The sequence below is a fragment of the Schistocerca gregaria genome, chromosome 10 (assembly GCF_023897955.1).
Source record: "Schistocerca gregaria isolate iqSchGreg1 chromosome 10, iqSchGreg1.2, whole genome shotgun sequence".
Taxonomy (NCBI): Eukaryota; Metazoa; Arthropoda; class Insecta; order Orthoptera; family Acrididae; genus Schistocerca; species Schistocerca gregaria.
The window spans coordinates 217,682,417-217,703,871 of record NC_064929.1 but is presented as its reverse complement, the minus strand read 5'-3'; the positions used below and the strand labels follow the sequence as shown (position 1 = coordinate 217,703,871).

The window sequence follows — 21,455 nt, the reverse complement described above, 5'->3', positions numbered from 1 at the left end:
GTGTGATGTAGCGGTACATCGGGCGAAGATATGGAACGGTGTTCGCCCATTGCGGGTATCGCCTGCCCACACCAAAACATCTAGGCCACGCCGATGAGGTTCATAAACAATCTGCGTGTGTAATAATGTTTCCTTCTCTCCCCACACTAACTGGTGGACAGAATCACTAGTCGTAGTGAAGCAGGATTCGCCGGAAAACATCGCTCTGGACCACTGTTGCTGGCCCCAAGCAACATGCTCCCTACACCAACAAACTCTTTCCCGACGATGGTGTGGTGGAAGTGGGGCTTCCGAGGATACAAGACAGCCTGATATAGTCGCCGCGAAACAGTTTTGACAGAGGCACGCATGCTGGTAGCAGATGCTACGTCTGCGGCGATCTGCGTAGGAGTGAAGAAGCGTGTTCCTTTTCCGCCACTGGGGCCGTGTATCGATCCCCTTGCGCTGTGGTGCTCCGCCTACGACCACCGGCATTTTAATCTTCAGCGGCCTTTTGAATCGCGAGAAGACAGTTTTGGACTCGCCCGTTACTGTGGCCACAGCAATGACAGTTCGAGTCGTCCAGTAACTCGTCCACGAATGTGAGTACTCCAGATCGTGTCTTGCAGACACGTCGCCGCACCACACGGAATGTCGCTCTAATCGGTCGTACAACAACCTTCGTCAGACACCGTACTGCATGAAAACTGTCGAATGCACTCGGAGCGTTCACGCACAGGCTTCGTTGCAATTAACACGTCCCGCCCTCTACATTTCCTTTGACCACCACTGTCTGATGTCCCGCAGCAGCTGTCGGTTGTTCCTAAGCAAGTGTGAGTAGCTCCTTAGCAAGTCTCAAACAGTGCATCCATAATCAAGTACTGTCGGAAAAAAGCTGTGCAAATATTTAGTAAATTATTGATGAAATTTTAAAGTGTTGCAAAGATTGGCTACTTGCTTTAAATGTCCAGAAATGTAAAATTGCCGACTTCAAAAAACAAAAAATTAGCCAGGTGTGCGTAGGACTCCCTGCACTGAAGGTTCCGTACAAACTTAGCTACGTATATAGATAGCCTACAGATTCCGAGAATCGAAGATATCTACAATTTTTGTCTATTATCGACACTGTTACTGGCAAGATATCGATCCACTGAGTCCACTATTTTCGACAACGTTTTGATTTCACGTTTCAAGCAGAATGACAAATGACAAAAGAAATACTTTTTGGCGCGATGTAATTACAAATTAACAAATTTCTCAGTTTTTTCTCCTTATTTGTATTGTGAAACCTTTCCTCTGGCCAAATTTCATGATTCTACGTCAAGGGACAGTAACCTGAAAGTTTTGATGTGTGGGAGTATCAAAATATGTGACGTACAAGGCCGTATGTTTTGGTAGCACTGACTTAGAAGCTACAAATTTACACCGACGAGGGCTCATAGATCTCAATATGTGCCACAAATTTTAACCTGATACGTCTACCAGCTTCTGAGATAAAGGTGTGTTAACAGGTGGACAGAGACACACACACACACACACACACACACACACACACACACACACACACACACACACAGAGACAACAAGTGACGGAACGACCATACAGTCACGGTCGTAGGTAAAGCAGTCAGCAGCCTGCGGTCCATTGGCCAGGAGTGGCCACAGGTTCCCTCGATCCGTGAGAGACTGTCACAGCAAGGTGCTAGAACAACTGATCTGGAAGACTTCTGAACGTAGACGCAAACGACTCGTATACCGCGAAAACACACTGAGTGTCTAGGCTCAACTTTATCTGATAAAAATGTAATTAAATATACACCGAAGCGCGAAAGAAACTGATGCAGGCATGCGTATTCAAATACAGGCACAATACGGCGCTAAGGTAAGTAACGCCTACTAAGACAACAAGGTTCTGGCGCAGTTGTTAGATCGGTTACTGTTGCTACAATGGCAGGTTAACAAGATTTAGCCGGCCGGTGTGGCCGAGCGGTTTTAGGCGCTACAGTCTGGAACCGCGCGTCCACTACGGTCGCAGATTCAAATCCTGTCTCGGGCATGGATGTCAGAAGTTAACTCCCATAGTTCTCAGAGCCATTTAACAAGATTTAAGTGAGATTGAACGTGCTGTTACTGTCGGCGCGCGAGCGATGGGACGCAGCATCTCCGAGACAGCGATGAAGTGGGGATTGTCCCGTACGACCATTTCTCGAGTGTACCGTGAATATGAGGAATCCGGCAAAATATCAAATCTCCGACATCGTTGGGGCCGAGAAAACATCCTGCGAGAACGGGGCCAACGACGACTGAAGAGCATCGGTCAACGTGACGTAAGTGTAACCCTTCCGCAAATTGCTGCAGATTTGAATGTTGGGCCATCAACAGGTATCAGCGTCCGAAGCATTCAACGAAACAGCATCGATATGGGCTTTCGGAGCCGAAGGCCCACTCTTATACCCTCGATGACTGCACGACACAAAGCTATACGCCTCGCCTGCACCCGTCAATACCGACGTTGGACTGTTGATGACTGGAAACATGTTGCCTGGTCGGACGAATCTCCTTTCGACTTGTATCGAGTGGATGGACGTTTAAAGGTATGGAGACAACCGCATGAATCTATGTACATTGCATGTCAGCAGGTGACTGTTCAAGCTGGTGGAGGATTTCTAATGGTGTGGGGCGTGTGCAGTTGGAGTGATACGGGACCCCTGGTGCGTCTAGACACGACTCTGACAGGTGGCACGTACGTAAGCATCCCATCTGATCATCTCCATCCATACGTGTCCCTTGTGCATTCCGACGGATTTGGGACATTCCAGAGGGACAAGGCGACATCGCAAACGTCCAGAATTGCTACAGAGTGGCTCCAGGAACAGTCTTTTGAGTTTAACCACTTCCGCTGGCCACCAACCTCTCCAGACACGAACATTATTGAGCATATCTGGGATGCCTTGCAACATGCTGTTCAGAAGAGATCTCCACCCTCTCGTACTCTTACGGATTTATGGACAGCCCTGCAGGATTTATAGTGTCAAGTCCCTCCATCACTACGTCAGACATTAGTCAAATCCCTGCCACGTCGTGTTACGGCACTTGTGCATGCTCCCGGGTGCCCTACACGATATTAGGCAGGCGTACCACTTTCTTTGGTTTTTCAGTGTATTACAGCCCTCTACGTGATGCTCCGATACGGGAAACGAAGACAATATTCACTGCAGCACACACGGAGGCATTTAAACAATCTTTCATCCAGCAATCCACACATGAGCGGGACACGGTAAGTATGACATACACTGATATAATGGGAAGTGTCCTCTGCCACGCACAGAACAGTGATTTGCAGAGCATAGATGTAGCTGTGGACGAGCACGTGATCCCCGTGCGCTTAGACTGCCCCGCGCAGCACCGCCGTCGCCGACTCGGCAGCGAGGCAATCGGGCGGAGCGCGGTCTACGCTGGTACGGCGAGGCGAGGCTGGCGGATGGCGAGATAAGGCGGCGGGCGCGCGTGTGTGTCCAGGATCCGCGTCCCGTCACCCGTCACCCGCTCCAGCCCGCTATAGCTCCAGCTGGAGCGCGCCGCCGCCACCAAGGCTGACCTTGCCACCCCGCCCCGTCCCGCCCCACCCCACCAGGCCACACCCCGGCGAAAGCGCGGCCGCCTCGCGCCGGCCCGGGGTATAAAGCGGGCGGCCGCTCCCTGTCTGGTCACAGCAGTCCCCACAGTCTGGGAAACAGCCGCCTACACTCACTCTCCAGACATGAGGACATCTGTGAGTATACCGCACCACACTCTACACTCCTAGCTTCTGACTTCCATCGCCTTACCCACACCTTCTTCAACTACTTCAACTGCACTGTACCACTGCAGCGTTCAACTTCTAGCTTCCCCTTATTTTCTTCCTCATCTACCATAACACCAGTTTCCTACCTTTCTTCCTCATCTACCATAAAACCAGTTTCCTACCTAACTTCCATCATCTACACCATCATACTAATGTAGCCTCCGTCTTCTGACTTCCATTAATCTTCTCATCTACTATAATTTTACCACAGTTTTCAACTCCTATCTTCTCTTCATCTACTCCGACTACACCATTATACTATAGCCTCCACTTACCAAATCTTACTGTAGCTATGCTTTCTGTGACTGCGCTGAATTATTTCCAGCACTTCAGAATGCATCATTTGCTCCATCTCTAGTGATGGATGCGTCAATGTACTTTAAATGACGTATTAACATCGCACTTGAAGGAACCCTCTTGTTCTTGCTGTTGTAATCTGACGAGTTTTGCACAGCTCTCCACGTTAATCTATTCTGTGCAACTCTCTTGATCTCTGGATAACTACTGCACACTACATCCGATTCAACTTTATTACTGTATTCGAGCTTTGGTCTCCCTCTATCATGTTTACTGCTCCGCACTTTGCTCCACCATCTATTCAGCTACTACTGGGCACCTCAGTATTTGTCCCATCAGCCCATTCCATGTTTCAGACAAGTTGTGCACAGTGCTTTTTTCCTTCCCAATTCTATACAGCATCTTTTCATTAGTTACATTTCGAAAACTCCTGTTCTGCTCTTGTTCTTACTGTTTAACGCCCAGGTTTCACTTCCAGGCACACTGGACAAATATTTACTGAAGAGACACCGTTAACTTTATGTTTCACATTAATACATTTCTCTATTTTCAGTAACGCTTGTTTCAATATTGTCAGTCTACATTTTATATCCTTATTACTCCTGCCGTCCTTTACTCCTGAAATAGCAAAACTCGTCTTCTGCATTTAGTATTTTATTTCCTAATCTAATCAAGCTATTTAATTCAGTGAGACTGTATTAGCGTACTCGGCATCTAGAAAGTTGACTCCTCATTCCTGTGCAATGCACAACTTCTGTTTCTTTCATCATGGTGTTCTCTAGTTAACAATTGCCTCAATTTTTTTTTCTCTCGCTCGTTCTGAACTGTTTCTCCTGTGCTTTATTTTTCTTGAAGAACTATTCGCTTTAGCAATTTGACACAAGCGTAAAACAGACACTTGAGCTTGGCGACATACCAATTGGCCTGCTGGATCAGTACTTTGAGTTTTGGAAGATATCTCGCTGCAGCTACATCCTTAAGGCGAGTTCTACCACGTCGTACGTGGTGGATACTCCACCTCAAATGTCCTGCACGCGGTTCAGCTATTAGCTTAGGGTATTTCCAGAGGAAAACGGCAATCGAAGTTTGTTAACTGATTCCTGACAAAGATCGAAAGCTGTAGAATGACCTTCAGTGCGTCTTTATCCATCGAGCAGAACAGTCGTCTAGGACACACACATTGTACCACTTTATTCCAAGGCAAGTAATACAAAAAAAAAATTATTTACGATATTTCTCGTCAATATCTACGGCTTCCCGACAGCTTCGCTGTATTCTAGAGGCAAAATCATCGACGTAGATTATGTTCCTTTCAGATGTATCCAACAGAAAGTTGGCAGTACAAATCGGCAAGTTGATAGGGTTTCAGACTCATTACGTGGTGCTCCTTGCGAACCGTTCAAGATATACGGAACACGTTCGCCAGAATTACGGCATATGCTTAATGTGATAAATTTCCACAGAAATGTACTGAACTCCGTCGACCGAAAGGTACTGTGTATATTAGTAGGGCGATGTTTGCGAACAGGCTGCGACTACAGAAACAGAACCACTGCTGCCACCTCTATGGGTGTGACTGAGACAGACTCCCTCCAGCGATCTCAGGAATCGCCTTCCCACCGCAGTCGGTATGCATTACGCTGGGGTCTACCGGTTCCTTCTCCAGGCGCAGGTAATGCAGTCATAGACGCACGGGCGATCGGATTCCGTATCTCGCCGTCACCCACTCCCCTCCCCCTGCCCCTGTCTCCTGTTTGAAATACCGCGCACCTCATCCAGACACTTTCTCTGGTTAATGTGAGTTCACAACGAAACCTACCTCTGAATTACTGTCAAATTCTGGAACCACGTCAAACAGTACGATCGTATGTCTGCGTGCTGAGTTATCAAATGTAGCAGCAGCTCCAATGTAAATGCAAGAACTTGAAAAACACACCTTATGTCGTTTTAGCACGCGGTTCTATTCGCATGACGTCATGGCTTCGACGAAAGTCAGCAACGAACTGGGGCAACTTTTTTGCAATTTATGTTTCATTTGGCCTCCGACAATCGTCCGCAGTTTAGCCAGGGAAAACGCACAGGCATTGACGAAATATCTGTCTTTGGAACACACAGCTTGACAAGCGTAATGTAAAATGGAGAATAAGGCTAGATTATCAAAGGGCTTTCGACCAGCTAAAATAACAAATGTCGGCTGAAATTACGTGAAAACAGTAGTTGAACGATCAGAACAGGTGGAAGTGCTGATTTATCAAGGACAATTATTCTTGAACACTGTTCGAATGTTAGGGATCGCCATCAGCTCGGATTAAAGGAAGACACAGAAGGAATTCTGAGGCGCTCTTATAGATTTGTTTACCGGCAGGTTCGATCAACACGCGATTATTACGGAAGTCCTCCGTGAACTAAAATGTGAATCCCTGGCGGGAAGACGGCGTCCCTTTCGCGAAATACTGCTGAGGAAGTTTATAGTGCCGACACCTGCCACAGACTGCAGAACCACCATCGCACGTGTGGTGTGAGGACCGAGAAGACAAGATAAACGATGGCTCGTACGGAAGCACATAGGCAGTAGTACAAGTACCCTCTGCCGTGCACCGTATGGTGTCTTGAGGAGTTTGTACCTACTTGTAGATGCAGGCGAAAATACAAAAAACGAGCAAGAAGCACACACTGGAATTACTTTCTGGCCGTTGTTGCAAGTCGCGTCACGATACTCACCTACATTAAGACCGTTGAAATACAGAGTATCGATACGTTATAAGGTAGAGCTAAAATTTATCGTGTCACTTTTGCAAAGTTTTCAAAACATAAAATACTCGAGCCCCTTATAGCTTTGTCATTTAGAATGTTCTCGACTTCTTTTACTGCGCAAAAGGACGTCTAGCTCTTCAGACGACTTTCTGTTTCCTGTATGTCTCTCTACCACTTCAGGATTTTTACCTAAAATGGTCAGAGGTCGGCCAGTGCGACGAATACGGTTGACTGCTAAATATCTGTTGAACAGTTAATTGTACATGGTCGAGCATAAGTCTAATATCCCACTGATTACGTAACGACGACAACCTCGCTTCTAGCTGCAATGGGAGAAACCCCAATCCTGCTTTCCCGCACTGAGAAACGGGTCGCCAAACGAACAGCGTGAAAGGCGACGTGTGTGGTGCGGCGTGGTGTGCGCGTAACGGAGCCCGGGAACGTGAGTACAGAGTGGCAGCCGTGACAGACGTGGGCAGCGGATCGTGTCGGCGGTGATCGGAAAGGCGCGATTCAGTTAAGCAGCCGTCTATCTGAGCCGACGATCTGCCGCGTTGCGCGGAGACTAAGACCTTCGATCGTGGAATGTCCGCGAATGGGCCACGGGAGAAAGACTGCAGTCCTCGGGGCGGTGAGCGGCCCGCCGAAGGTTCCAGTGGCCCCTCTGTCTCCAGCTGACAGAAACTGGATAATTGCTTCGCCCTTCCCCCGCCAATTCCCAGCCCTAGGTGGGATTAACTTACCGGGGTGGAAGTGAGCAAAATGCCCCCCTTGCGTCGTAGAAAGTAAAAGGACATACCGGAAAAAGTAGTCCGTGCGAAACCCAAATCGCGCTATACAAACACGCACAGTATTGTCAAGTACCCCGTTTAGCGTTAACTTGGGGCTTGTAAACTCGCGATGGTTCAAATGGCTCTAAGCACTATGGGACTTAAGATCTGAGGTCATCACTCCCCTAGACTTAGAACTACTTGAACCTAACTAACCTAAGGACATCACACACATCCATGACTGACCGAGGCAGAATTCGAACCTGTGACCGTAGCAGCGGCGCGGTTCCGGACTGAAGCGCCTAGAACCGCTCTGTCACAGCACCCGGCTACACCCATACGATGTCGGATTCATTAACAGATAGTCGCCACCTAAGGTACTAATTGTCAAGTCTGGCTACTGCTCGGAACTGCAACAGCCTCCAACACTTTTTAATTTGATTATTTTTTTTATGGATAAGTCTTGGCAAGTGATGCTGAATGGAGAGTTATTTACACACGGAAAATTAATATCTGACGTGTGCTGCGGAAGTGTGATAGGACCATTTAACTGTTCACGTTGCGCATTGACGACTGAACGGATAGTATTAGCCGTAATCTCGATCTTCTCACGCATGTCTATCAAGAAGTTGTATCCGATGTAGAAAAGCTGAAGCAATATGAAGTTACATGTTGACATAATATTGGCCCGATGGAAAGCATAATAAGGTGTTACAACTGCTGTCTGTAAATAACAATGCGTAGAGAAGTTCAGACGAAAGATCACATGATCACAGTTGTGGGTAAAGTAAATGGAGGATTCTACAACTGTCGTGAGGTTTCTTTGGAGACACTTGGGCAACCAATACTGCTCAAGTGTGTGGGATCAGTTACAGATCGGGCTGACGAGGGATACTGAGAGCTGACAAAGAAGGTTATCCGCCGTGTCTTCACAGGGTTACCGTTGAAGTTCTTTTCACTGCTCCATAGTACCAACCATAGACTGCACGCTCCAGTACAGTGACGCTGGCGGCAGATTTAGAGCTGAGAGACGGCTAGCAAGAGGTCTGCGAAAGGCACGTGGCCGCTCTCTTCCGAGCCAAGAATTTTCTCTTCTCGACAAGAGGGTTGCCTCAAAGTACGGCAGTGTACGACGCACTCGAACGAAAAAATAGAGCACAACCGAGTAGACACGGTATAAAGTTTCAGGGGCACAGAGAGACGAGACTATTGCCTTATTAGAGAGGCAGCAACCCTTATATTCTCCACGGACTTTTCTGTTTCACTTACCACTTCTTTCACGTCCTGCAATTACGTCGTTACGTGAAAAATGTCGAATTGCTCCACGGTTCAGGATTCTCGCTAAACTGTAGGATCTCCTATAATTGGTTGGGTAAATCAGTGGAGACGTCAGTCGAAGGCAACGCACCTGGTAAAACAGCGTGCTGTTGAAACCAGTATTCTTGTTGATGACAGCTTTACTTGCTTCCTACAGGGTTCTTGACGTCATAGTTTCAAGAGAGCTGTAAAACGTTCGACTTGCCGGGTTATTTCATCAGCTTCTGGCAATTAAGTGTTACTTTCAGATAAGTTCTGCACCAGAAACTTTACGACGTAGATTTTGTTGCAGCTAAGACATTCTGCAGTCCAGGAACTGATTCTTAGCCACAAACTTGAGAGCTAAAATGCGATCTAAGTCTGTCTGAGTGATCCATGTGCCATCCGCAAACAGAATCACATTTTTTAAAGCTGCCTGCTACGTTTAGCGTCCGTTCTTTTTTGTGAACCAAGACTAACACAAAGTACAGAACGGAACTGCGCCCTTTATGGCTGTTCAGTCAGATCGAAATGTTTTGTTTCCTGTCTGCTGCCGCTACAATACAACACTGTGCCTTTCAGTTGCTATGCAGGACAGAAACAACTGTACAGGCTTTGTGGTAGCCCGCCACCTGTCACCAGCCCCACGTTCCCTGCGAAGGCCACACGGTTCGCCGCAATCCCCCGCTACTTGTCGCAGCGGGTCCGTCTTTATCGTGGCGCAGCGGGCGGCTCGTTTAAGGCTGCGGGAAAGTGCAGAGTGGCGCGTTTCATTGACAAGCCGTAGCGGATCTGGCCGGCAGGCGGCGGAGAAGAATGGGAGGCGGGAACAAGACAACCGATCGGCAGCTAGCCGCGCGGCCTTGACATCTGGACAGCTCAGCTCGCTACTGTGTGACTCAGCGGGTAGCGGTTAGCAGCGGAGCCACGTGCCCGCAGTACAGTCCCCTGTTCTTCAGCCGTTTGTTTTTCTTCACCATCTGCCCGCTCCGACCTCGCAGTACCCGAAGTACTCCAGGCACGCGCCGTACATCGGCGGACTGCTGCCGTTTAACGGCGTGGTTCCGGCATTCGGAGCAACTGGGCTTGCTGACGTGACAAGCTGCAGCCGCGTTCAGTTTCAAAGCGGGCCAAGTTGTGCATTGTTATATCAACCAGTTTCTCCTTTTGTAACGGATAGATTGAAATTGCATGCTAGCTGGATTCAGCCGCGTGCGACAACTGTGAAAAGTTGGCACGACAACAGGTTTCAGTGCAGCGAGTGCGGGCAAAACGCTATTCTGCCAGCTGTGGGATACTAGTGTCAAAGCGGCGCATTTGGAACGGTGGACAGTTGCGCTCTGCAGAGAGTAACTGAGTTCCGAGCCGTACATGTCCCAACTAACGAATCATTCTAATCATGTTATTTCAAATTCTAAGACCCAAGATCTCCGCTGGACTTTAGAGCTGCGTAACCAGTGATGTACGGCGTTCTACGTCGATAAATACCAATTTTATCCCATAAGCATTTGAATTTCGCAAAATTCTTTCTTGGTGAGCGTCTGTTGTTGTTTTAGTCTTGAGTCCTGAGGCTGGTTTGATGCAGCTCTCCATGCTACTCTATCCTGTGCAAGCTTCTTCATCTCCCAGTACTTACTGTAACCCACATCCTTCTGAATCTCCTTAGTGTATTCATCTATTGGTCTCCCTCTACGATTTTTACTCTCCACGTTGCCCTCCTATAATAAATTGGTGATCCCTTGATGCCTCAGAACATGTCCTACCAACCCGTCCATTCTTCTTGTCAAGTTGTACCACAAACTCCTCTTCTCCCTAATTCTATTCAATACCTCCTCATTAGTTATGTGCTCTACCCATCTAATATTCAGCATTCTTCTGTAGCACCACGTTTCGAAAGCTTCTATGTGACCCAAAAATGGTTACATGAAAGTTTAATGTCTCCGGGCCAAGTCGTGAAGGTTGAATGTTATTCTTACAGAATGTATTGTTCAAACTATATTATATTCAGGGTGTCTCAAAACCTTTGGGTCAAATTGAAACAGGTGATAGTCTGTCCAGAACCGATTATATTGAGATAAGAAACCAACGGTTGGAAACACACATTTATTGTGTTGTGGACATATACAGCGTACAGCGCATAACGACAACGTAGCTCATAGTAATTTTTCAAAGGCGACGATCGCCAGTCCCAGTGCATGTACTGCAACGGTGCAAGTTCGGCCGCAGTCTGTCAAAGATACCTGGTGTGTGTTGTACTAGGAGACAGGCAGGTCAGACCCTAGCAACCAGGTCTTTATACGTTTCTACGCGTGTTTCCCAAACCACCGTCTTGACGTAATCCGAGAGGAAAAACTCCAGAGATGTGATCGCCCTGCCCACGGGACAGGACCTCGCCTTCCTGTCCAGCAGTCAGGATACGCAGAGTGAGATTCTCACTCTGCAGCGGAGTGTCCTCTGATATGAAACTTTGTGGCAGAAGGCGAGTTTGGAAGGTAGGAGGCGAGGTACTGGCAGAAGTGAAGCTGTGAGGGCGGGCCGTGAGTCGTGCTTGGGTAGCCCGCGAAAGGCAAAGGTCTCGAGTTCGAGTCTCGGTACGGCACACAGTTTTAATCTGCCAGGAAGTTTCAGTGAGGATACGTGTTGCTCAGGTGTTCACGGACATATTCATCAAAGTGGACTGGTGCACCATCCTCTTGAAACGACGCCCTTGCACGGACAACAAGCAGTACAGGTCTCCAAGAACTGCCTTTTGAATACATGCACTGAGACTGGCGGTCATCACTTTGCTGAGTCACTATGAGCTACGTTGTTGTTATGTGGTGTACGCCGTGTGTATCCATAACGCAGTAAATATGCATTTTGGACCACTGACTCACTGTCTCAATACAATCGGTTGTGGACCCACTATCACCATTTGAGCAACCCGTATACACAAACAGTATTGCACAAACTATATTACTATCTATTTACTATTAAGAACAGTCCTGATCACAATTTATTTATCAAGGTAGTGTTTCTCCAACAGAAAGAGGTTCCTACTCAATGGTCTGAAGATGACCACAGTAGTGGTCACCTTGATAAATAAATTGTGATCAAGACTGTTTTTAATAGTAAATATTTGTAAGCCATCGATCACTGGCTTTCCCATAATGTATTCAGAAGTAATGTATTACTATCGCTGTCAGATGGAGCCTGCGACAAGCACTCGACACAGTGGCAACGGTGTGTGGCTGACTCGGGCGCGCGCCCTCTTGTGCCCGCAGGTGGTCTTCGGGCTGTTGGCCCTCTTCCTGGTGTCGGCCCTCGCGGAGGAGGAGAGCAAGGCGGCTGCGGCTGCGCCCGCGCCGGAGGCGGACAAGAAGCAGGCGAAGCGCGGCCTCTTCGACCTGGGCTACGGCCACTACGCGCCGGCGCACGCCCCGCACGTGGTGCACGTGCCGCAGCCGCACCCCGTGCCCTACCCGGTGGACCGGCCCGTGCCGCACCCCGTGCCCGTCCCCGTGGACCGCCCGGTGCCCGTGCACGTGCCCGTCGACCGCCCCTACCCCGTGCAGGTGCCCGTCGACCGGCCCGTGCCCGTGCCCTACAAGGTGCCCGTCCACGTGCCGCAGCCCTACCCCGTCGAGGTGAAGGTGCCCGTCGACAGGCCCGTGCCCTACCCCGTGCCCGTCAGGGTGAGTACCGCACGGCAGCAGCGCTTGCACTCCTAGCGAGCGCCGGCCCCGACTGACACCCCGCCTCCTTCTTCTTCTTCCGCAGGTCGAGGTGCCCGTGGACCGCCCCTACCCGGTTGAGGTGAAGGTGCCCGTCGACCGGCCCGTGCCCGTGCACGTGCCGCAGCCCTACCCCGTGGACCGCCCGGTGCCCGTGCCCGTGCCCGTCGACCGCCCCTACCCGGTGCACGTGAAGGTGCCCGTCGACCGGCCCGTGCCCTACCCCGTGCCCAAGCCGTACCCCGTGGCCGTGGACCGCCCCGTGCCCTACCCCGTCCAGAAGCCCGTGCCCTACCCCGTCGACCGGCCCGTGCCCCACCCCGTGCCCGTGCCCGTCGACCGCCCCGTGCCCGTCGCCGTGCCCAGGCCGTACCCCGTCCACGTCGACAGGCCCGTGCCCGTGCCCGTCGACCGACCTGTCCCCGTCCCCGTCAAGGTAAGCCCTCTCTCTGCTCTGCTATCTTCTCTATCGTAAGGTTCACAGTACTGTGTCCGTCTGCTCACCTGGAGGTGCTCCATTTACAGAAAAATGGTTCAAATGGCTCTGAGCACTATGGGAGTTAACTTCTGAGATCATCAGTCCCCTAGAACTTAGAAATACTTAAACATAACTAACCTAAACATATCACACACATCCATGCCCGAGGCATGCAACCATAGCGGTACCACGGTTCCAGACGGCAGCGCCTAGAACCGCTCGGCCAGACCAGCCGGCCAAAAATGTTCAGATGTGTGTGAAATCGTATGGGACTTAACTGCTAAGGTCATCAATCCCTAAACTTGTACACTACTTAACCTAAATTATCCTAAGAACAAACACACACACCCATGCCTGAGCGAGGAATCAAACCTCCACCGGGACCAGCTGCACAGTCCCTGACTGCAGCGCCTTAGACCGCTGTGCTAATCTCGCGCGTCTCCAATTTTACAGCCCAGCTTTTCAGAGAGACACTCGTTGCTACTCGCTTTGTCACTTGACATCGTGTCATTCACAAAAAGTCAGAAACACTGTGCTTCTTTCCTCTAGGAGCAAATGCTTTAGTACAGTTCCAAGAGTAACAGCAGTCCACTTTTTCCAGTCACTTCTACGACGATTGTAGTGATAGCACGACTATCCCCTAAATTATTAGACTCTAACCGATATTGGGATGGCTCAGTCACCACGCAGCCAGGATCAGCTGCCAACAATTTTTAACTTGCCTTATTTCACCATTGGATTCGTAACAGTTTCTCATCACTAATGCTAAATTCTGAAACATTCTGAATGACCAGAGCACTGATGCCACATTAACTATCGCGATTCTCAGAAAAACTACTGATGCTGAACACAGCCTCACAAGAAAACATACGAGTATCTTCCATGAAACGTGATAGTGTACAATGATTCTGTCATGAAAGTAGCAACTGAGATCAGGATGTTGAGTGTCTGCTTTGACTGGGACAGTGCACGGGAATAAGCAGTCGATGCTACAAAGTCTACAGAGAAAGAAGCTGAGACATCTGCCATGTAACACAATTAGCACTGATACTAACGTTCCTCTATCACTGACATTGACACAGTCGGTAGTAACTTACATAGTTTCATGACATTTCGACCAAATACGTACGAAAGTACCACACAGGTATTAGTACGACAGGGAACTCCTAATGATCACAGAGGATGTCGCTGAAAGCTCGAGTATACAAACAAGCCTCACATGGGAATACAACTGGGTAACATTTATCCACTTAGAATGTGTGTTTCAATGAGTCTCTGTGTTGTAAATGTGAGGTCTACCACACACGTGTGCACTAACATTTGTCGGAATCGCTAGTCCTTCCCCAGTTTCGTCAGCCAGCTACGGTGTTCAAGGCCTGTTGTTTCGACACTGGCTCCCGTCGTCAGGAGTCGGTATGTGACGGCCTCGCACCTGTTGCAGGTCCCCGTGCCGGTGCACCCAGCGCCCGCCCACCTGCCGTACCACGGCTGAGCCGCGGCGCAGCCTGACCGACCCGGCAGTCAGCTGACCGCGCTGGGTGACCGCCCAGCCGCAGCAGCCAGCTGACACGACACCCCCCGGCAGTCGCCCTGGCCGCAGCACGACCACCACCCGATCACACACATCCGCCCTGCTCTCCGCCGCCGCATTCTCTCTCCTCTCACTCCTTCACTCTTCGCCTCTCTCTCTCCTTTTACTTCACTGACGTGCACTCTTCTGCGTCATTACTTTATATCTATACGCAATAATACTACATTATTGTTATTATCGTACATAAATATTTATAATGTTGATGACGTATCAAGAGTTTTGTAATGTATTTTGCAACAATATTTTTTTAGAATAAAATAGATTGTTTTGCAAAAAAGTAAACGCCTACTCACTTTAACCACAATCCTCCTTCCCCGTATTCCGTATATTGTGTTGTTGTTGTGGTCTTCAGTCCAAATACTGGTTCGATGCAGTTCTCCACATTACTCTATCCTGTGCAAACTAAATCGCTGAGTAACGACTGGAATCCACATCCACTTCAAGCTGCTAACAGCATTCAAGCCTTGGTGACAAGTTTTAGCCCCTCACACACTTCTCTCCATTACCAAATTAATTACTCCTAGATGCTCCAAGATATGTTCTACCTATAAACACGATTTATTCCCGTAACCTTACTGAACAAGGAGCAAAATATTGCTACCTACTTGTTATCCTGTTCTGCTGTTTTCATTGTTTCCAAAATTCTGAAACAGAATCATACTATTTAAGATAAAACGATCCTAAACTTAAAGGTTGGCTCGAACACAGCGCTGCCTTACCAGGAACGGCTCATGTGGAGGTGGCATGGCTTCCTACAGGGAATTCCCTTACCTAACTAGTTACAGGTTCAAATGGCTCTGAGCACTATGAGACTTAACTGCTGAGGTCATCAGTCCCCAAGAACTTAGAACTACTGAAACCTAACAAATCTAAGTAACCTTATAACATCACACACATCCATGCCCGAGGCAGGATTCGAACATGCAAACGTAGCGGTTTCGCGGTTACGGTCTCTCCGGCGGGCTCTAGTTACAGGGCTACATACAATTTAACAAGTGCTCCGAATCAGGTTGCAACCTTGCATTTTTCACGTTGACAAATCACTGTAAGAGCTGAAAGAATCATACGACCGAACGGGGACCAATCATCATACCATTCCAGTTGTAGCGTGTTAGCTACCCAACGTGCCACATAGCCACAAGCCAGACCTATTCGGCAGTGATAAAGGATGTATCTAAATGACTACATAACAGTTATCGTTCCTCCAGTTCTGCCAAGTACTAATTACGCCCTCTATTTCGAAATACATGATTGCTTTTTAGATTAGATCATGGCTGTTATCTTGCCTCATCCGTGACCAACCCAAACTTTTCCTAATTCATCAAACGAAATTCCTTCCTTCACAAAATGACAGTGAAAAAAGACTGCATGGGGCTAAGTAAGAGGGAGGTATTGGCGAATTGAGTATGTCAGGGCGGATCGTGTGTCGCGACTGGACCAGCTGGAAAGCATTGGCAGGTTTCTAAATTTCAGTCCCGCCACACAGTTCTAAGCTCTCAACAATTTCCAGTAGTGCCATTAATTGTTCCTGACGTGGAGTTTAAAAGCTATCGATGACGTGGAAACCACGACCATGCAACTTCACTAGCACAACAGTGCGCTTCATTTTTCTATTTTCACTCGGTGCAGAGGCAAAAAAAAAAGGATCCAGCTTACGATGCTTCTTTTTTTTTCTTTTTTCCGCCAGTCAGTCTTCTGACTGACCTTATGGGACCAACCACGACTTGCTCTTCTGCGCCAGCCTTCAATGATGATGATGATGATGATGATGATCATTATCATCATCATCATAATAATCATCATCATCATCATGTCTAGTTTGTGGGGCGCTCGTCTGCGCGGTCATCAGCGCCCGTACAAAGCCCCAATGTTTATACAGGCCAATGTTTAGCTCAATCGAGTCTAGCCACTGCACGGATGATGATGAAATGAGGAGGACAACACAAACACCCAGTGCCGGGGCAGAGAATATCCCCAACACGGCCGGGAATCGAACGCGGGATCCCGTGATCCAGAGGCAGAAACGCCAGCCACAATCTGCGGACCAAACCATCTCATCAGATAGTAGTACTTGCGCCCCACGGTCCTCAGTTATTTGTTAGATATACTACAATCCCATTCTTCCCTTATACTTTTTGCCTTCTACGTCTCGCTCTGGTACAATGTATCATCATTATATCACTGACATCTCCATTAGCATACAGCAACTTTAAAGGCGAAAATTGCCACTTAACACTTTTCAGTACACAACAGTTGAGTTCATTATATTTTAAGCCGTGAAAGCTCTCAAACGGAGCGTAACAAGCCTAGTTTATGAAATAGATTTATCGACCTGACCCTCCGCGTGACATTGTAACGTTAATGAAACGCGACGTGGTCACAGTGATGGTTACAGGGATCCAGTATAGGGAACAGTAAAATCTTTATCAATCTTTGGTCTCATGGAATTTCAGCATTACTAGTGCCGATCGATTAAGGTCGTCTCCAAAGCGGACTGAGTTATTAAGATTTTGTAAAAATTGGCGTTTCTGCCACAAAAGTTTACGTTTTCGTACAATTCCATTACCACACACGGCGCCGAAGATGACCATAATTGATAAGATCAATGATAAAAACTGAAGGAACAAAAGATTCATATAAAATTCTCAATCACAACAATAGAATACAGCTCGCTGATAAACGGCCAAATTGCAATGTTTAAGGCAAGAGGAAAACGCCAGGGCCATAGATATCGTATTTAACGAGCTCATTCGATAATTGAAATTATTTTTGGAAACCGAAGTTATACGATCTAAGAAATTGCCTACTTTGTCGCCGTCGTGCATATGAAAACAGTTTGTAATGAACCAGTTGTTAATTTTTCCGATGGTGACAGCTATATCGGTAAACAAATAAAAAATACAGAGGACAGCTACAGACTGAGATTATCAAGCGTGCTAGCAGACCTAGCAGACCCTATAAAACGAAGATTAAAATTTTGTGGAGATGTTCAAAAACTCTCAAAAACGAGGCTTGCACTCACAAGTTTATGACACACATTCGAAAATTAAAGAATATACCATTTATCAAAGAAGAATTTGTTCAGTCAAATCGTAAACTGTTGGTTAGGTGCAGACAGTGAATGAAGTTAGAAAACATCTACCAAGTGGTCTGAACAAAGAATAAAAGCCAATGAAAAAGAGAATAAGTCCCGTACGGAAGATTATAAAACCGAGTCTAAAATTACGGCGTGATCCAACAGCGACCATACGAAAATTATATACATACAATACCAAAAGTAACTTTAGTCTCGTTAAAAATATTTGTAACGTTCTTTCCGTCTGACCAAGATGAATGGAGACTTGAGGCTCATGAAGAAGAAACCAACATGTTTTCGTAACTTCTTTAATCAATCATATGACACATAGGAGCATTTATTTTCTAATGAAACTATTTTTATGTTCGTGTGCCAGAGTAAAAGATTCGTGCGAGAAAAATTCAGTGACTTGACTGTTTTTGTCGGTCTGACAATGAATTACGGAGTAACAGTACGTACGATGTACGCTGTTGCTGTGTCCGTTTGACTAGCGCGACGCTCGAAACATTACTCCACTCTCCAAGGAAACCACCGGCTCCGAGGCAAGCGATACGTTATTTTTACGCCAGTCTTCCCATATTCAGTGTATTTTTACTAACTAATTTCTAGTCACTCCTACGACAAAGTTGTTCCACTGTTTCACGGATCTGCTATTCCGGCGCAAAAAATACTACAGTTTCATTTTTAAGAAAAGTTGATGGCAGTGTTTCTATGATTAAAGAAGATGTCAAAACTGGTACGTCATTGGTTCATGAGTCTCTGGTCACTATTCGTGTAGTACCTTAAACGAGTCAAAAGTTCGGAAAACCTGACATCCTCAGGTGCACGAAACAAAGCGATCTGTGTTATTTACTACAAATTTGAATAGCCTTGATCGCAATCCAATCCAACAATAACTAGATGATTGACCGGTTTCGTTTAAGTAAGTCCCAGCTTCAGATCTGCGTAACAGATCTGAGGATGTCAGATTTTGGAAATAATGTGTGTTTTCATTCAACTGAAAAGAACATTGCATCGGAAATATACAATTGCCTTCAACAAAAAAAATGTATAAAAATTGGTTGTTAGTAAACGGAAACCGGTTATCATTGAGTTGTTATTAAATTGTATTGCGATCGAGACTATTAAAATTTGAAACAGAGTCAAAGGCGTGACATCATCCTAGAAGATACTGGTGCGCTCTGGCAAGTGGCTAGGCCAAACAACACACGTACCTCACGACACGCTCCAGGTATCCTGGGGCAAGGAGTGTTTCTTCGTAGACGACTGATGTCAAGCGCACGACGCTTTTGATATACCCCAATAAGAAAAACATCAAAAGGCTTCAGATAAAATGAGCGAAGAGGCCAAGCATTGGATGTTTCCTTCGTATCCAGCGCCGGATATGTTGCATTGTATGCCCCCCCCCCCCCCCCCTCGTTCCCTTATCTGACGCCTACTGGTTTTTTTTTTTGTGTTATTTCAGAATCCTCGCGTTTACGTGACACCAGTTCCCGAAGAAAAAACACTTCTTGCCCCAGGATTCTTACAGTGTCTGGTGAGGTTCGTGTAGTTGGTAGACTGCGCCAGAATTTTCTACAAACTTTGAACACGTTCTGTAATGCACAACATTTTTGAGTGAACAGTACACAATCTTCGCTGAACTTACGGCGTGGCTGTATAGACTGTCCCTGTTGCTCCTGACATTCCCCAGCTTTCAGTGGCTCACGATTAGCCCTACTACCAAGACTATAAGCTCCTGTTCCATAGTAGTTGTAAGCAGCTCCTTCAATGTGTGTGCAACCTTTTGAAAATATTCTATAGTATATTTCAATATTATAGATAGAAATTAAATAAGTAAAACAAACAAAAATAAATAAAACAAGCAAATAACACTAATAGACATAGGTCCGAAAACCAACGGTTTTGCCATGCACTGTATTACGACTGCCAGCTGTTGTCATGTCTTCAATATAAACACTCCAAAATGAATTCACGGAATGCAGATATTGATGGCTCGAGTTATGCAAGTATCGTTATATTTGATTATCTATACATAGAATGCATAGGGACCTGAAGATGGCATTACTGAGATACCGAAACTGATTGTCTAAATAAATTCTCAAAGCATACGACTGTTTGGCGTTTTTCCTTGATAAATATTACGACTCAGTACGTGAATACCTTGAAAGACAGTCCCCGATCATGCAAACTACAGATACGCACTTGAGGACAAACATTTTACAACAAGTGCTCCGTGTGTCTACCGTTTACGTGAAACACGTCGCCGGCCGGAGTGGCCGAGCAGTTCTAGGCGCTACAATCTGGAACCGTGCGGCCACTACGGTCGGAGGTTCGAATCCTGCCTCGGGCATGGATGTGTGTGATGTCCTTAGGTTAGTCAGGTTTAAGTAGTTCTAAGTTCTAGGGGACTGATGCAGTTAAGTCCCATAGTGCTCCTCATTGAAACTCGTCCACGTCCAGAAATGCCAGGTGTGTTCCGAATACAGTGACGACCACCCTCAAGGCGATCCTGGAGTTCACCGACCTCAGCAGCAGGACTGGAATCCACGATGTGTGTCAAATACAACCCTCCCCCACACCCACACAGACACACACACAAAATCCAACAGCTTCCGTTCGGGGGACTAGGAGGGAGGCTTTGGTTTGGGGGGGGGGGGGGGGGGGGGGGGGCACGACCGATGCACTTGTTGCGGGAGATTCTTCCTACGTATTCCCGAAGAGGTACATGAAAGTAAGCACGCATCACAGACGCATCCCTTCACCATGAGGAACACGATCCAGGTACAGCCTCAGACATTTGCACAGATGTAACTCTGACACGATTTCATATGTGCATGAGCTGCATAGAGAAAATCATTGGCCTCTGCTTCCGGACGTGCCTTGAAGGCCCAACATTACCGACCGACCGCCATGTCATCCTCTCCAATAGGCATCACTGGTTGCGGGTATGGAGTGGCATGTGGCAGCGCACTGCTGCCCGGCCGTTGGCAGTTTTAGTGGCCGCAGCCGCTACTTCTCAATGAAGTAGCTGCTCAATTAGCCACAAAGACTGAGTGCACCCCGCTTGCCAACAGCGGTCGGCAGACCCGAGTGGTCACACATCCAAGTGATGGCCAAGTCCACAAGCGCGTAACTTCCCTGGTGTGACGAGAACCGGTGTACCGCTGCAAGAAGGCCGTTGGCTTCACTGGTCTCCGGACCTATGTTCATTAGTATTGTTTTCCGGTGACAGTGTGCCCCGCTCGCCACTTTCGTCAAGCAGAAGGCGGCCAGTACCCTGGGGATTCCGGCTTGACGGCGCAGCCTGGATCGCAGTCGCGCAAGCTTCCCTGGCCTTGGCGAAGGGCACGCCCGCAGGTGGGAGGTGTGTGTGTGTGTGTGTGTGTGTGTGTGTGTGTGTGTGTGTGTGTGTGTGTGAATATGCACAGCGATCTGCCGGCACATCTCCAGGTACGGCACGGACTGGCAGGATACGAGGCGTGGAAAAACTCGCGCCGCGTCGCGAGGGAAAGGAATCTGCGGCGGCAGGAGCCGTTAAGCTCAGGGGACGACAGGACAGGACGTGTCCGGTTCGCTGGCAGCCTATAACGCCCGGGGCACGGCGCGAGAATGGGCCATAAAGCGAGCGCGCAAGGCCGCCTCCGTCCACGCCGC

General features: G+C 47.9%; 2 protein-coding genes across 2 annotated transcripts in view; one reads left to right on the top strand and one right to left on the bottom strand.

Moving 5' to 3' along the window:
• The window catches only part of LOC126293252 (angiotensin-converting enzyme-like), a 1,024,671-nt gene that overhangs the window by 671,312 nt on the left and 331,904 nt on the right, over positions 1 to 21,455 (bottom strand). The gene's annotated exons all lie outside the window — the stretch shown is intronic.
• Positions 3,677 to 14,998, top strand: LOC126293513 (skin secretory protein xP2-like). Its single transcript, XM_049986764.1, has 4 exons — positions 3,677 to 3,751; positions 12,204 to 12,614; positions 12,700 to 13,089; positions 14,573 to 14,998. Exons 1-4 carry the CDS (start codon positions 3,740 to 3,742, stop codon positions 14,621 to 14,623), a joined length of 864 nt encoding a protein of 287 aa, XP_049842721.1. The 5' UTR covers positions 3,677 to 3,739; the 3' UTR covers positions 14,624 to 14,998.

Coding starts and splice junctions, on each gene's coding strand:
- LOC126293513 (XM_049986764.1), top strand. Junction 12,615..12,699: donor CCTACCCCGTGCCCGTCAGG/GTGAGTACCGCA, acceptor CTTCTTCCGCAG/GTCGAGGTGCCCGTGGACCG. Junction 13,090..14,572: donor CTGTCCCCGTCCCCGTCAAG/GTAAGCCCTCTC, acceptor CACCTGTTGCAG/GTCCCCGTGCCGGTGCACCC.